The sequence below is a fragment of the Rhipicephalus microplus genome, unplaced genomic scaffold (assembly GCF_043290135.1).
Source record: "Rhipicephalus microplus isolate Deutch F79 unplaced genomic scaffold, USDA_Rmic scaffold_15, whole genome shotgun sequence".
Taxonomy (NCBI): Eukaryota; Metazoa; Arthropoda; class Arachnida; order Ixodida; family Ixodidae; genus Rhipicephalus; species Rhipicephalus microplus.
In genome coordinates this window covers 15,894,276-15,912,042 of record NW_027464588.1, presented here as the reverse complement: position 1 = coordinate 15,912,042, position 17,767 = coordinate 15,894,276, and the positions used below count along the sequence as shown (strand labels likewise).

General features: G+C 46.1%; 1 protein-coding gene across 1 annotated transcript in view; it reads right to left on the bottom strand.

Annotated features, from left to right (window-relative positions):
• Positions 1 to 532: 532 nt before the first annotated feature.
• Positions 533 to 17,767, bottom strand: part of LOC142784788 (solute carrier family 41 member 1-like) — a 35,269-nt gene continuing 18,034 nt past the window's right edge. The window contains exons 5-6 of the mRNA XM_075883287.1: positions 8,654 to 8,934; positions 533 to 805 (exon numbers count right to left, since the gene is read on the bottom strand). Coding sequence (XP_075739402.1) covers positions 533 to 805; positions 8,654 to 8,934 — 554 coding nt within the window. The remainder of the gene's footprint in view (positions 806 to 8,653; positions 8,935 to 17,767) is intronic.

The following is a 17,767-nucleotide window of genomic DNA, read 5'->3' as shown; positions in this document are numbered from 1 at the left end:
ACAGATGCACATACGTAAATTTCATATGTTGTAACAATATTGTCGGCATTGCCTTCGGCAGTTCAAGTTATTCATCACTGGTATGTATCCCAAAACGTCTTCTAAATGTTCATGTTCATTACTATACAGTGCTCGCAAAATGTACCATCACAAGTAAAAATGAGACAAAGAAGACATAAGGTGGAGTTTTTTTTATCCAAAATATTGCATCAAAAACCCATATAACTTGCGCAACACTCACACTTACGTCTTCACGTAGCTGATATCATCATATCAGTACGTTGTCGAAGCACACTTGAGCTTTGCGAAGTATGCATGCATACACGCACAAAGTAAAAAGAACCAAAGGACCGGCAAACTTTCATTTTCGCAAATATAATTGACGTAATAAAGATAAAAGCATAATAACCTTATAAACAACGAAAAATAAAACAAGAAAGTGGTCTTGTCATCACATATTAAAGCGCACAATGTGCAATGAGCACTGAAACTGCGCCTGATCCACTCAGCTGGAGCTAAGTACGTGGCATCGCTAGGACAAGGTAGAATTGCCGTAACTTGGCGTAGAAGACGACGCATGCGCAGTAAGATGAGTGGTCACGTGCACGTAGGAGCGGAGCTCTTCTTCTTGAATGGCCGATTCGTCGCCCATGTAGTAGAGCAACGCGTAGGCCATGGTGAAAAACCCCGTGCCAAGGAAGTCGCCGCAGCCCGTCAGGCAGGGGATGGCCGCGTTGTCCGGGTCGACGCCCAAGTTCCAGAGGTGGTACACGATGAGGCGCGCCAGGTACAGCGATACCAGCACCTTCACGATTCGAGTAAGTGTTGGTTGTTCCGGCATAATATTACTAGTTGCAGTCGCACGTGTCAAAGCCACGACATATTTATTAGGCATGTCGTAGCAGAGAGCTTCAGAAATTCTGACACCACCACTCGCTAAGGTGTACTATTCGCTAGGGCACTCGGCTGCTGACTCACACGTCGTGGGAATGTATTTCGATTTCGGTGCCTGAATTTTCGATGGAGGCGAAAGTTCTGTAGGCCTGTGTGCTCAGGTTTGGGTGCACGCTAAAGAATCTAAGGTGGATTAAATATCCGGAGCCATCTACTACGGCGCCTTTCATATACATATGGTGGTTTGGGGCAATAAACCCCACATATTATCATCATGCGATCAAATCGCAGCCCCAGCGTTCGTATGTTCGACGGATGCCCATGAGCTTGAGGCCCATGTTTGAGGCCCATGTGCTCTGATTTAGGTGAACGTTCAAGAACCTCAGGTGGTACAAACTTCCGGAGCCGTGCTCTACAGTCTCTCGCATATACATACAGTGGTTTTGGAACGTTAAGCACCAACAAATATATTGTGACTAATTTCAGTAAAGAGTACCAGCACCTGTTTTGTCACACCGCCATCACTTTAGCTTACCCTGTCGCAGACAATGCTGACCGTTTCACATCTACTTCAGCCGACGACAAGCTTCGACCAACACCAAGTGAGGTGACTTCGTTACTTGCAGAAGTGATGTCAATTTGACCCTCTCGGAACAGCAACAGACTGAGGTACGTGAACTGCTATATAGAGTTAAGAGTGCTTAGCATCTAACTCGCAGGTTGGTCAGACACTGATTTCCAAATACCGAATAATTGCATATACCGACACCTCACCCATAAAACAACACCCTTACTGCGTTTTGGCAAAGGTACGTGACGTGATAAATTCTCACGTTAAAGGGATGCTGCAAGATGACGTTATCCAACCTTCCAAGACAGCTGTAGTCATCTCCGGTTGTTCTCGTAAACGAAAAAGATGGTTCAATGCGCTTCTGCGTAGACTACAGAAAACAACAGTGTAGCTGAAAAACACGCCTATCCGCAGCCCCGCATGAATGATTCCCTCGACAGACTGCGGTTGGCCAAGTATTTCTTATCGATGTTCTTGAATAGTGGCTACTGGCAGATCGAAGTTGATGAACAACAACACGAAAAAACCGCCTTCGTTATACCAGAGGGCCTATATGAATTCAAAGTACCTCCCTTCGGCTTCTGTTCTGTACCTGCGACATTTCAGAGCACTAAGGACACTGTTCTTACCGGTTCAACGTGGCACATGTGCCTAGTTTATCTAAATGATGGTGCCATGTTTTCTGCCACCTTTTAGGAGCACATAAACCGTCTGCAGGCAGTGCTAGAAGCACTCCGCTCTGTTAACCTTATGCTGACGCCAGAAAAATGCCACTTCTGTTATAAAAAAGTTAAGTTTCTCGGCCATATTTTTAGTGTGGATGGTGTTCGACCAGACCCTGGCGAAAGCACCACCGTGACCTCGTTTCTCGTTACACGTGAAAAGAAGGTAGCAACTTGCTTTATAGGGCTCTGTGCGTACTATCGCCGCTTTATAGCCAATTTTTCTAGGATTGCTGAACCGCTCATTCAATTCACTCGTGAAGACGTGTAATTCGTCCGAGAGGAAGAACAGGACGCAGCTTTCTCTGAACTACGGGAGCATTTCCAGACACCGCGAGTCCTCGCTCACTTTTAACCAAGATGCTGATACTAACATTTATATTGACGCCAGTAACGTGAGTCTTGGGGTTGACCTCGTCCAACTACAAGAGGGCATGTTGCAAGTGATAACGCTCTTTCCCGTGCCGACGTAAACTACTCCACGTCAGAAAAAGCGTGCCTCACTGTTGTATGGGCCACGATGAAGTTTAGGCCTTACCATCATGGACGCCACTTCAAGGCAGTGAACGACCATCATTCGTTGTGCGCGTTAGCCAATCTACAAGACCCGTGCGGGCGACTGGCACGATGGAGTCTTCGTGTGCAGAAATTCGATTTCACGATCACTTTCAAATCCAGCCGCAAGCACGAAGATGCCGATTCATTGTCCCACGCCCCTGTCGAAGTTTGTGGCCATGACAACGAAGATGACGGTAGTACTACACTACCCTTACTACAACCGATCTGATTACACGACAGCACGCAACCACGAAATACGTGCAGTTATCAAAAACTAGAAAGACGTAACTCTTTCATACCTCATTGTACTTCTCGAAGTCTGTCGTCATTATGCCTGTGAGATGGGGCCCTGTATAAGAAAAACTCCAACAGCATTGTGAGAACTTATCTTCTAGGCGTGCCAACTGACTTGCGTGACGACATGCTTCTGGCCTGCCACGATGAGCTCACATCTGGTCACATAGGTTCCCTTCGAACTCTCGATCGAGTTCGGCAAGCGCACTACTGGCGTAAGCTTTACGCATCTGTTAAGCGATACGAGAAAATCCACCGGGATTGTCAACACCACAAATCCCTGCCACTGAAGCCCGCGGGGCTTCTTCAACCACTCGAACCACCTAGGGTGACATTCGATCAAATAATAATAGATTTATTGGGGCTCTTTTCGCTGACATCTGCCGGCAACAAGTGGATCGTAGCAGCCACGGACAATTTGACGAAGTATGCCAAAACAAAGGCACTTCAGCGTGGTACAGCATAAGCGTAGTAAAAAAGGGCGTGTATGGGCTTCGTAGCCTTGGCTGTGCTGCCACAGGAAGTTGTCACCGAGTATAGTGAACGCTCTTTCAGCCCATTCATCTGCAATAGAGAGGACACCAGAAAGCGAAGCTAGCTGCTTTGCCCGCCGGAAGATGCGCTGAAGTGATTTGGCCTAACCCGGGCGTTGTTCGGCGTTGCGAGGGTTAGCAGAGCCGATCGCCTTCACGCATAGCGACGTCGCAACGGCAACACCGACAAGGCGCGGGCCAGAGAAGCCAAATTCAAGCGCCGGAAGTGAAAGATCAACGACACCGATGAGGTGCGAGGGCGGGAATGGAGAAGGCGCGCTGGTAACACCGACGAGACGCAAGCCAAGGAAGCGAAGCGCAAGCGTCTTCAACGCGTCGGCAACACCGACGAGACGCGAGTGAAGGAAGCCAAGTACAAGCACCGACAGTGGAATGCCAACGCTGACGAATCCTCGACGTCGTCGTCGTTTGGCAACGTCTCGAAAGTGCCACACGCCTCCACTGAAGCACCCGTACGCAAGCGCTGGGCTCCGCCAGGCGAACAAGAGGCGACGTGTAAGAACGATAAGGGCTTTTTTGAAGACACAACTGGTTCGAGTGAGTTGCCTTGCGCATCGGTGACGGGTCGATCTTTGTGCTCTACGTCACTTCCAACCTGCCGAAGGAGCAGCTTCAGCGCTGTATGAAGGAGGCGCTGACTGTTGAAGTGAGGCCTGTCAATGTGCTTCTTATAGTCGCGGGAGGTTTCAACGTTTTCGTCAGCGGAGGAAGACAAGAATGGCTCGTCGATTACATGCTAGACGTGCACTCGCTGAAGTGCGTGTCGGCGGAACGGAAATCACCCACCACAATAAAAGGAATGCGCATCGATCTGGCTTTAGCCAACTGCGACGCAGAATGTCTGCAGGAACCTCTCAGCGTGCACTTCACCGATCACAAGGCGGCGATCATCAAGGCGAAACACGCGCCTGCTCCGGTCCAGCGCCCGTGTCCCCTCTAAAGAAACTAGACATACGCCAGCCATCGCTTCAAATGAATCTTCCAGTGCTCAACGCAGGACCCGCGTTAGCGCCTTTTCAAACCGTCCCGCCACACATGCTAAACGCTGATGTTTCGCACTCCTTCAGGGTGCCATTCGAGGAGAGGGCTCAATTTTTTATTATCATAAATTCCAATCCCTAGTGCTTCTTCAACGTCCACCTAGATTTAAGTAGATGGGCCTATAGGTTTCCCACATCCATCGGAAATGGGGCCGATACAGAGGGGATAAGATCCAGAGACCTGCTGCTGACACTCGAACACCATAATTAATAGACCACCGTGGCGGAACTCGGATAGGACAGGTGCTATTACGAAAAGTGGCTAAGCAATCTTTAAGACACTTTGTTGCCCGATTAATGTAGTTAGTTAGGTGTAATAACGTTGACCTATAGTTTATACTTGTACTGAAAAATTTCCCCTCTCTTCTTTACAGCATTTCCTGTCGCCCTTTCTATTAAAACAAGCTTCCAGAGTAACCGTGGCTCTCGCGTCATTTTAGGTATCACTACTGAAATAAAAAGGAGTTGATTCTGTTATACATTGCAGAGAGTGGCGTTTGTCTGAAACGGCCTCTTGCTCATGCTTGTCATAACCTACCTCTGTACCTTCTTGTTGGAATTTTTACGTATACAATGCTTTCGATTCGCACTACTACACCCTAGTTCTGAACTCTTACTTTACATACCTTCGTGAAGGGCCTTTGGAGGGTTGGTTTTGGGACGTTAAGCCCCACATATCAACCTTTGGAGGGTGAAGGCCGAACATAATAAGGATAGCATCGGGGAAATTTAGAACGGCTAGAAAACAACGTGCCTAGATGAAGCAATTCTGGGTTACCTTATAGAGTATATTATCCGGATACTTAAAGTATTTTTTTGTCTGGCCTTTCTTTTTATTCCACTGGTGAAGTGTTGCTTGCAATATGTCTGTTGAAGCGTCTGTCTAGGAGGCATCCGCGTCGCCTTTTGCACTCATATCGGAACGCCAAACCACCCATAGAACAACAACAAAAAATTAATGATATAATGATAAATATTATTAATAATACAGATAAAATTCTTAGGCAAGAACAATAATATTATTAGTAATGAACTGACTGGTGATAAACTAACGGCTAAAGTAAATCACCACATCCTCCATTCATCGTGCGTAGGCCTGAGGCTTGGCTCAAAACGCCATAATGACTGATGGGCAGTTACAGCACCTCATCGTGACTTCTTGTGCAAGCAAAAAAAAAACACCAGGCTTGCGCGAGACGCGCTGTACTGTCACCGCAAAAGCTGCAAGAGTGGCATTGCTAAAGACATTTTTTATTCATACATTGTGTAAGTGCTACGAATACACTTGCAGGGTAGCGATCATGCCATAAATAACAATTATTTGTGGTAGTAAGGCATCCACTATGGCATTCTTGGTCATAATGCTATTGGCATTGTGTGATGTCTGGTTGTTTCTTCGCTGTTCTGGAACAATTTATTACTTATAATAACGCGATTTTTTTCTCGACATGAAAGCTGTCTAGTTGTAATCTGAAACGAAGTTTCACGCATGAGGTTTCAAGCACCGGTGTAGCCTAATGGTAATTTACTGGCCTGGCAGGCAGGGGACCTGGTTTTGAATCCCAGTCGTGCCTCGGAGTTTTTATTTACTTCGCTTGTTTTTTTTTCCACAGCGCGCGATAGCGAATACAAACACTGGCGATGGACAATTACGGCACAAAGGCCCTTATGCTCTCATAATATCTTTCTCTGTAATGCATTAGTGACAGTCTGAAAAGATGAAAATTGCTACCAAAGTTTATTTGGCCATTACCCCCCCCCCCCCGGGAAAAACTGAACTGAAAATTACGAACACAAAAGATACCAATATAGTCATGCAAAAAAGAAAACCCCTCCAGCTGGCATGGGCAGTTTATATATGAAACTGAATCAGCGAACATGGGAAAACCGACACAATCATTCACCTTTGGTGCCCTAGAGTGCGTTTACGAGTCTCTCAAATAGATGGCGCCAACGACTCGTGGAGGGTCAAAGTGAGTCAAAGCTGTAGTTTAATTCCCTAAGAAAGCATGTCTTATTGTTGGTGCTTAGGCTGCGCATTTTTTCGCCGGGCTTAATTTTACCAGCACCGGACGCGATAAAGAATGATTTGGTACAGGTCAAGTATGCTTCTGTTTAATTGCAAATACCAGTTTCACTCGGTGATAGTTATCTCTGTTTTTTTTTCCTACATGAAACATAAGCTTGCCAGTTCATTAGTTATTTATTTCAGTTTTTCCTTATTTATTTAGGTATGTATTTGTATATTCATTTACTTATACGCTTATTGACACTGTGATCATGTACACGATCTTGGCAGCTTGGTACATTATATAGGTGCATCAAAATAAAAAAAGACACAGGAATCAATAAATTTGTTCGCACGTGTGCTTTAATGAACAAACCTAAAGGGCAATAAGCGTTAGTCCAGCATTTTTGGGGTCCAACAGATGAGTTAGCACGAGGTAAAAGAGAAAAAATAAACGTACGAAAATTATTCTAGCCAGAGAAGATAATTGCTTCCTACTAAAGGTGAGATTCAAATTGCGAGAGTTAATCTTGCATCACCCTTTTACCGGGCTATTTGTTCCAATCCTCTACAGTTAATTCTAGGAAAGAAAGCATTTTGAACGTGTCACGATTACAGTTACAGCTAGTGAGATCCTGTGTCTGGTATCGTAACCTGACAAATATAGAAGGTGCGACGTGTAAATCTTGTATTGACCTTTCATTAGTTGAAAGAAAGAATTCTAAATGGCATACACAAGAAGAAAGAATGACGTAATTGAGCCAGCTTTGGTAAGCTGACCCGTTTTGAACCCACCAGTGTCGGCCCAACATGTGACATATCACGCCAAGATCAAGTACGTAACGATTCTTGCCGATACTGCGGCGCGCTGCGGAGTATTGCACGCGGCAGATTTCATTCTAAATCCTTTTGTTCGGTGCAGACCAGCCGGCTCACGCAGGAGGTTTAAAAGCGAAACGCCACCGAGGCGACTAAAACCCAGCGCACGCTCTGACATTTTAATCATGTGTTGGGCCGACACGGTGGGCTTCACTCGTGTGATGATGCTCCCTTCTTTTTTCTTCCTTCCTCCAGGCCCCGCCGAGACCGCGGCTGCAGCCATCAAATAGGGCGTACAATGCTTAACGATTTGAACTAAAGCGGCTGTTGTCCTCTTGTCTACTTTATCTGGTGTATCTGTGCGTCGACACCTGGGAGTGTTTGTCAGCGCTGCTCGTAGCCCTGATGGTTGCGTGCGGAATACTCATGTTTTAGATGCGGAGCATCTTATACTCGCGCCTTGTAGTGCGCCGTCCGCGCCGTCCGCGCCGTCCACACCGCTTCTCGAACATTCGACAGCTGACGCGCGCGCATGCGCCGTCGCGCCGTCGCCCACTCTTCCACCATCTGTGCATCCCTTCCTCCTCTACACACCGCGCGCGCTTCACTCCTCCACCATCTGTGCACCCTTCCTCCTCTACACACCGCGTTCGACATCTACAATTCTCCTGATTCTCCAGTGGACGCGCATGTGGCGTCGCGCTTCGAGAACATTCAACAGCTGACAGTGCATGCGGCGTCGTGCTGTATATATACTCAAGGTCGGCGCTCGCTCGCTCAGTTGCTGCTCGTCGGTTGGTTTGTACGGCGCGTCGACGTCCAAGGTCGCGGTGAAATGAATTCCAACGAATCCACAAACACAATGATCGACGTCCCTTCGACCAGCGCCGCCCTTTCGCATACGTGTGTACGTGTTCACTCATTTAACACCCCCTCCTACAACCACGTTAACCAATTTAGCCATCGACCCAAGTAAGTCGCAATTTAACACCCCATTTCACAACCACGTTAACCAATTTAGCCATCGACCCAAGTAAGTCGCACTTTAACACCCCGTTAACCAATTATATGCTCCGCATCCTCCTCAGTGTTCCCCCGAGGGAAGCTGCGGGCAATTTTTTTCCTCGTGTGTCTAAACAATAAGTGAATTCTTCGCGTTTTGCAATTACGCAACATGGTCGGTGGGGACACACCTGCCCTAGCGATGCACCACAGTAGGCTGCGAAGAAGGTGATGGTCATGGAGACCTTGCCGAAGCGCAGAATCCTAGAGAGCACGGCGAACAGCGTCTGGCCGGGCACCACGACGCCGACGAGCACGTAGGCCACGTCGGCCATCTCCCCACCCTGGTAATACATCTGTAGGGGCCCCACGCAGACGTGTTCCCCGAACGGTATGTCTCCCAGTGGCGTCAACCGGTTCAGGTAACTGGACAAGCTGCAGCTAAAGACGGCCGCCAGGTTGCCGCCTAGCGCTGCAATCGGTAACCATCAGAAACGCGAAGCAGAGTATTTCATGGTTGGTTCGATTGTGATTCGAAACGAACTTTCTTACACGAAAATGTCTTACGCCGGGGTACACCACCGCTCCACTCACGTCTTACCCTCAAGGATTTTACGTTGTGAAGTATACAGATGACCAAGAAAAATTTGAAAAAAAAGGAAACATTGTTCAGTTGTCACGGGTCACACCTATGACACCTATATATAGCTCCGCTGCGTGTGGAGTGAAGCGACTCCACCACGGAACGCACATTGATCAGTGCACTAACGATCGACGAGCTATTTATGTACTTTATTTTCTGTTGACGGTGATCATAGCTCGGTGGCACTTCAGCGTGTTCACTTTACATAACTGGTAAGATAGCGAGAAGAGTGCGGTTGAGATTTAACTTTAGAAGTCATCGCTTTTCCTCTGAATGTGTTCCCACGGTCCGCACGAGTGAGCACGCCTCTGCAAGACGTTGCCGCTCGTGTGGGCGTGCCCTTGATGCGGGTGGTTTAAACGTTTCACAGCTAGTTTGTGTTGAAGCTACGGAGAGCACAAATGCCAATTCGCTCACTGCAGTGGCCGCCTTTGTGAAAGAAGTGCACTGCTGAAATATTAAGAAGTAACAATTGTGAGAGCTGCTGATTCGCACTGGTCCTGTGTATACTTGAGCGTTCGTTTCGTGCGCGTTTCTTTGTATCTGCGCAGCCAGCTGTTTGTGAAAAGCTAGTACACAGCTCTTAGTTGGCGCTCGTCCTGTTGTATGTCCATTTCGTGCGTCTGTTCTGCTTGAGCAGCGCACGGCAAGTTTCGAGCTACATGCGGTTCTTCACCTTAACTTAAATTTGTTGCTGCCGCCTTCATTCCTTCGCCGTTGTGGAAATGCGCAGTAAATGTTCTGATACCTCTATCAAGATACGTTTACCTTTCAGGTAAAAGCCTATTCTATGAAGGAAGGAATAGTCAACGCCTCCTTCATTTCTTTCAGAGCCAGTGCAAATGCGCGCTCCTCTACGGAAGCCATCGGTCCGCCTTAGTTCAGGGAATGGTCGTGATGCGTCGCCACATGTGGAGCTGCTTGCGCCACACGTGCGTTCAAGCACTTTCCCTCGTAGGTATAGTGGACACCGTTATGTCTCGAATATTATATTTCCGTCAGATTTGTTCTTGCTCCTTGGTTTGTGGCTCAAAGCCTTGCTGATGCCAACTCACGGTGCTCTTGAAGTCAGTGCATGAAGTAGTATCGTAATCATGCTTCCCCATTGTTTGCTTACATAGCGCCATGAAAGCCGACATGCTACCTCAGAACACCGTAGCATTTACAGAAGCAGCGTGAGCGCCAACATTGTGAACACCAGGAATGTAAGACACCGCCCCTGAGATCTGTACACAACCGAACAAAGCAATAGAGAGTTTTAGTGCTGGGTACGCATTCTCTTGGGGCGTTGCCAGCTTGAGAGCACACGGCGTTGAGTACCCAACCCATACCCGACCGGAATGCCTTAAAGTTGGCGCCACTGTTGAGCGCACGCAAACGCGAGCCGCACAAAGGTCACACGCGCTCGTAGCAACATAGCGTCTGGTCACGTAAGTATATTTTAATTATTTTTTACAAATTAAAGTGTTAAATTTGACGTGCATATTTAAATAAATTTAATTACTTTCAATAAACTATATTTAATTATTCTGACAGCTTTCTGCAGTAAAAAAACTTTTTTTTCGTATGTGCCGTAGTTGCAACTGAAGCCGGCATCGTCGAAGCCAAGCAATTCGGACGGCCGGTCGTTGTCTGACAAACGCGACAACAGAACAAAGGTGTAACTTGTAACTCTGTGTAAATTTTACCTTGAACGTATACTTCTTTACTTTAACGTGTTACCAGATACCGTTTGCATTTACCGTCTTACCGAAACGCGTGTCTTCTAACGTTTTCAGTTCCTCATACGTAGATGTTTACGTACGTCCATAAATATGTATGCCTTTACGTTTTCGCGAACCATAAATGGTGATGCTAACTGCATTTAACTTACATATTTTTGAATCGCCGATGCGGCAGAATCACGATACTTTTTTATCGTGTACAGTATCCTGGTATATGCAAAAGGTTAAAAATACAAGGTTACTGTAACGATGGTGTCGACATCTTGTGACACTTCATCCAACCACAGTCTCAAACACGTTGGCTTACGCGTAATTTATTTCGAGCTGAAATAGATTTAAAAGGTAACTCGATTGTAATCATGCTGCTGGCGTTTTTGCACGAGACGTACAATGCACAATGTTTCTGTAGTAACAGTTTTGTGATTGCCTACTTTATTATGGCCTCGCTAGATGGCGCAACCTATTCAGCTGGTTGGGGGCTCGCACGTTTTTGACTTCTATGTACTAGGCCATTCTAGCTTTGGTAATCTGGCTGAAACAATTTATTCACTATTTATCTACTGTCAGTCCCTCACGCAACAGAAAAATGTCCACCTGGGGCGTGAAGTAAAACCTTGCGCTGCTTCACCGTAGGCGAAATCTTAGAAGGCGGCCGATCCATGCTGACCAAGATTTAGCGCCTTTGTGCTATAATAATTGTGTCAAGCTAGTGGCTCTGGTCAGTCTCGGCTTGGCTCGCCCTAAAGGTGAGTTACATCACGGGTAACATGATGCGCCAGGGCAGGTTATCTCCGCTGGGAGGCCATTGGTGGCAGCGTTGTTTATGGCAGCGCGGACGCATCGCCCCAGCGATTTTGCGACGCATCTGTTTGGGGGTTCGCGCATGCGCGATACCGCCGCCCCAACGTCCTGGCTACGCAAGCCGCTTGGGTACCCAGCACCAAAACCATCCAAGGGAGTTTTAGTGCTGGGTAGCCAAGCGGCTTGCGTACCCAGGACGTTGGGCCGGCGGTATCGCCCATGCGCGAAACCCCAAACAGATGCGTCGCAAGACCGCTGGGGCGATGGGGCCATGCGTCCGCGCGGCCATAAACAACGCTGCCACGACTGGCCTCCTAGCAGAAATAAGCTGCCCCGGCGCACATGATGGTGCATCATGTTACCTTCACGGCGAGCAAAGCCGAGGCTGGCCAGATCAACCACTTTGACATTTAAGTTTCAAGCACAAATATTATAGTGGCCAGCCGCTATACAAATAGCTACACAAAGGCGCGAAATGTCGGACGGCATGGATCGGCCACCTTGTAAGGTCCACCTTCGCAAGAACTGACGGTATCCACACTGCAGATACTTTAGCCGTCTAGTTAAAAGAAGCCAAAATGCGAGTACTTGGAGCAATTACACGGTTTCGGCCAGATTACCAAAGCTAGAATGGCCTGTAACATAGAAACTAAAAAATATGCCAGCCCCCGACCAGCTGAATAGGTGGTGCCATCTAGCGCGGTCATAGTGAAACGGACAACCACAACATTCCTATTGCAGAAAAATTGTGAATTGTACATCTGGTGCAAAAACTGCTCAGCGACAATATTACAATTGCGTAACCTTTTCATTATTATCCACCTCAAAAATATTACGCGCAAGCTAACATGTTCATGACTGTGGTTGCACAAGTGTCACAAGATGGCAGCGCTTCTAGCATTTTTAACTTTTTGCGTCTACCAGGATACTGTGCACGATACAAAAAGTGTCCTGTTCACTAAGTATGTTTCATTTAACATTCTTAATCATAAAAATAATTAAAAATTACTTAAGCGACGCAACGCTATGGCGCTGCGAGCGCGTGTGACCTTCGTGCTGTTTGCGTTTGCGTGCGCGCCTCTATAAGGCATCCCAGTTTGGTATGGGTTGGGTACGCAACGCCGCACGTCCCCAAGCCCGCGACGCCCCAAGAGCTTGCGTACCCAGCACTAAAACTCCCTATTTCGTATGATTTGCGTCGTGCGGCGCTAAATGATGGGCTATCTCCCCCATAACCGCATAGAACAGGCCGAAGCTTGGTGATGGGCAAGAGCTGGAGATGGCAACGAAGAGCTACACCTGACACATCTGGCTGGCATATTTTAAAAATACAAGAGGCCCTACATATTCGCTATTTATTTGTTTATTTATTACTTTGCTCTCAAGTTATCACTGAGAGAGAGTTTCAATTCAAGCCCTGAACCTATGGGGCAGCCTAGTACGCGGCTGCGAAAGTAGTTGTTTGAAGACATCGCGTAGAATGTGGCGGATTTCAGTGTTTGAATAGCCTGACTCATCATTTACTGCAGACATGTGCAGGGCGATTGGCGGATAAGCGAAGACTGCGTAATCCAGGATGTACCCACCGAAGCTGCAAAAACACAGTGGCAATAAAAGTTGCTAGCAACTTGTATTTAGGAGCTTTCGTACGAAGAGTTTTAAAATTGTTGGGTAATTAAACTTGGAGCCTCTTAGAATATTTCACATTGCCATTACGAAATTCTATTCAATTATCCTTGTTTACGAGACAGTATTTTAGGTGACAAGGCAAATGTTGAATATCTGAAATGAGGACTGCTTTTATTTGTATTCACTTTCGTTTATTGTGGTTTTATTGTTTACCCGTTTTGTTTAGTTATTTGAGGGTTTATTTATTTATTAACAATTCTTTTTATTGAATTCCACATCATTGCAGGTAGAAGACACATTAAATCACTACATACAATACCTCAAAAGAAATAGAGAACAAAAAAAATAGAATGATCCTATAAAATGGATTCGTACAGAATAACCTAGGGACTGCAGCAAATGCTTGAATGATATGTGGTATCCAGAGCCCCGAAACCACCATATAATTATTAGAGACTTTGCAGGGGAGGACTCAAAAAATATCGACCACCTGGGGTTCTTTTACGTGCATAGAAATGTCAGCACGTGGGCCTTCAGCATTTTCACCTCCACCAACAATGCAGCCACTGCAGCCGGCAATCGATCCCACGACCTGCCAGTCAGCAGCTGATTTCCTCAGCAACTAGAACCCCGCAGTAGGGCCTGCTGCCAATGCTATACAATGGCGTTAGTAGATAGAACAGCAAGAGTAACAGCAAGGAAAGCCGATTTAGACGTAAATTATGGGGAGAAATTTCACCTGAATTAACGCAAAAGCTTCGAGTGTAACACTCGCTTTCCTGATGAGCAATGGGTGCGTTCTCTGCTCACTTACCTCGAGACCGTGAGTGCGATAATAATTAGCAGCCACCCAACGCGCAGCACCTCCCGGGAGACGGTGTTGCGTCGGGCCAGAACTATCCACATTGGCAGCAGGAGCAGGCACATCGCGATCACCAGCGGCGCCAGATCTGCGTATGGTCGTCAAGCGCATATTGTATGCAGAGGTGTGGGAAGTTGGGTCAGGCAGTGCTGCCTCGTGGTGCAACCGCGCATGAACAGACGGGAGCACACACAAAAAAAAGAGATGAATGAAAGCTGTATTGTACGTAGATGAATCAATTATATTGATACAGAGAGACTTTTGAAGTTATGCGCAACTGATGCACACAGCTTTTAGTGAATAACGGCTGGCCTTTGTTTGCAACACTTTCTTGTGCACTAGCTGTGGCACTTTTGATTATATACTTTCAAGGTCAAGGGGCCCAATCCACCCACAGCTCGTGTTCTGAACGAACGCAAAGCTTAGCATAGAGCGGTCGCACTTGTGTCTGAAGCCTACGCGTATAATACCACAACTTGCCCCATCCGCACCAATGGTGTCAGTATAGTGAACATTGTGATCAATCGATATGACCTATTCTTATAGCAAGTGGCCCGAAACATAACCGAACACCTGAAGCACGGCGGCAAGCACGTAAGCGTGTGAGCAGTGAACAAGCGTAGTGTAACTTGCACAAGAACGCATATCAACAGGCTTTACATTACTTTTGCAAGACCTGGTCGTTACAATGCTGATAAAAGTTGGCCGATCCCACGTATGTATACAGTGGAAATTGATGAAATGCGAAGCATGAATGAGAAAGGTTAATATGTCACTTTGAAATGAGCACAACGTGAGGAGTTGAAGGCAAATGATGCCTTCTATGACTTCCGTGTCATGACTATCATGTTTGGATGTGTCGCTTACCTTCGTCATCTATTGACGTCACAGGATACCAAATTTATTATATGTGGAGCTAGCGAAACGGGGGCGAGCACGCTATGAGCGTGGTATGTTGTCATGCTCTTACATGTTCCGCGAGTCAGGATTATTATGTTTAGACCAGTCATATATTTTGTCATTCATTGACGTCACGTAACACCAAATTTGGTATATGTAGAGCTAGCAAAACGACCGCGAGCGCATCATGAAGGGCCCACTATACTCAAATGTTGCGTTGACGCGCGTGCATTCTGGCACAGTGATGCTACGTTAGAAAAACGGGAACACTCTAGAGTCCGACGCCAGGTGAGACCGGCGCAATCAGCGTCCGTCAGTGCGGCCCGACGGCAACCGGTGTAAAATGCGGCATGCTGCATTTCGTGCCGATGCGTTATCCAGACAACACAGCGTCTCCCTCTTTTCGTGACGGAGGGATGCCGAAAACGCTGAAACGCACATGCGTCAAAGCGATGCAACACGGCGCGTGTCTGCGAGTATATGGCAGCACCAGTACCTGGCGTGGCAACGCCAGCGTGACGCGACGAAATGAACGCCAGAGAGCACGCACACCGCTTCACGTCGAAATGTATTGGCGCCTTCACTCTGGCATGTAGTCATGTTTTTACATGACAGGCATCTCATGATTATCATGTTTGCACCAGTCACATACCTTCGTCATCCATTCACGTACCGTAATAGCAAATTTGGTGAATGGAACGCTTGCGAAAAGGCCGTGAGGGCATCATGAGCGAGGTATATAGTCATGTTGTTACATGACAGACATATGTTTTCATGTTAGGGCCTGTCCCTTGTGTTTGCCATGCAATCATGTCATGCCATACCAGTTATGCAAGAAGCCATGTGAACGAAACCACCGCAAGAGCTGCAGGACCATGAAATGTAAATCATGATATTCATGATACACATGATATGATTTTCATGTTATGGCTATTCAGATATGTTCTTCATATAGACATCTTTTGCAATACCAAGTTTGGTATCGATACTCGAAACGGCCAGGAGAGCTAATTCTCGTAGGTGGCTGGCTAGATAGATAGATTAGATAGATAGATAGATAGATAGATAGATAGATAGATAGATAGATAGATAGATACGCTCAAAGTCACCGAATTTCGCTAAGAAATGCTTCGCATTTAAGTAGGTCGTGGCAAAGACGCACACGGATGGTACAGCATTAAAGACGAGTAGCCGGAGAGCAGAACAGCGTGGTCAGGTCGCCGAACGAAGCCGCGATGGCCGGCGCGATGTGGTCCGGGTTTTTCTCGCACTTGGTGGACAGCACCACTACCGTGGACATCACGAAGCCTGCGTGAATATTAAATACAGGAATGAATAAAGCACTCTTTCAGAGTACAGAACGTGAGCTTGCTATATTTCGTAGGGCAGCATGTAGATGAAAGTTCGTAAATGTTTATTTGCAAACACTGTAGTTAAAAAAGTTTTTGTTGAAATTTAATTGTTTAGGTTAACTACTGTGCTCAGATGAGTGTACTGAAAATCAGTGAAGCGGATCTTTATGTCGCGCATTTGACTTCGCCTTACAGCCTTGCGAAGCGATATGTCTAAAAAAATTTTCCCTACAGGTCTTCAACGTTCTTTCTTTCATTTGTTCAGTGATATGAAGCTGAGCTCACACTTTCAAATGCACGTGTTAAGTTTATTAGTTAGGTTGTACTCCTGAAATTTCGTTAAAAGGCGCTATTTGCTCGCTGTCGTCGCATTTGGTTTTTCTGTAGCGGCAGGCCTCTTAAAAGGGTTGAAGATTTTATATGAAACTGTAATTAGGCCATAAAGTTATTTGCTTTTCAACTACTCTAGTTAGACAGTTAGGTCAAAAGGCAGAACTTAAGCCCTTTATGCAAAAATCCGATGTCCGCATTGAGATTTTACAAAAAACGATCTGTAATATAACTGCAAATACATAAAATTATACCCAATTCTGCGGTGAAACCAAAACCGAAACGCGAAAGAGTGAAACCAAAATGAGGGGGTGGTATATCAACCATCTACCGACTCCTTTGTGTGGGTGTGTAACCTGCATAATTATTACAAGAGACCCTTTTTCCTGGATGTGTTCTTCACATCCAGGAATTCAATTCATCCAGTTCACCCAACTACTTGACTCCGCTAATTGAAAAGGTGATTAATGTAAGTTCACTAAGTACTATTCCAAATTATGTAGTCAAACCTTCTAAAATGCCTTTGGCTACAGAGAAGACTGTGTAGACATTGAGCAAATAGCACATTATGCTGATCTCTAAACAATATTAGACACATTTTTCAAGCGCCCTGCATATATACGTGAAGTAATGCGATATGAATGGAATCCACTAATTATGTGCACATGTATATTTTAAAATAGTCACGCACAAATGACAGAACATGGATGATTGACACTTTACCCTATCCGGTTGAAGAAGCGTGACCGTTCTTACAGCGAGAAAGCTCCCGATATAATAAGCCAGCCAACTCATATGCCTCTGTATAAAATGTTCAAAATATCAACCTAGTGTATTAAAAGACGATTGTCGAAATAAGTTCTAGTACAGTTTTCCGTCTTTAAAATTCATCTTCTATCGTGCCTTCTAGTTTTATTGGTTTTAAACGCCTGCGGTATACAATTTTGTGGGCACAGAGATAGAGCACCGCAATATGTATGTGCATTTTCACATGTGTCATCACAACAATATTTCTCATTTCTTGATGCCTACGAATTCACTCACTTTTCAAATTTATTTATGTT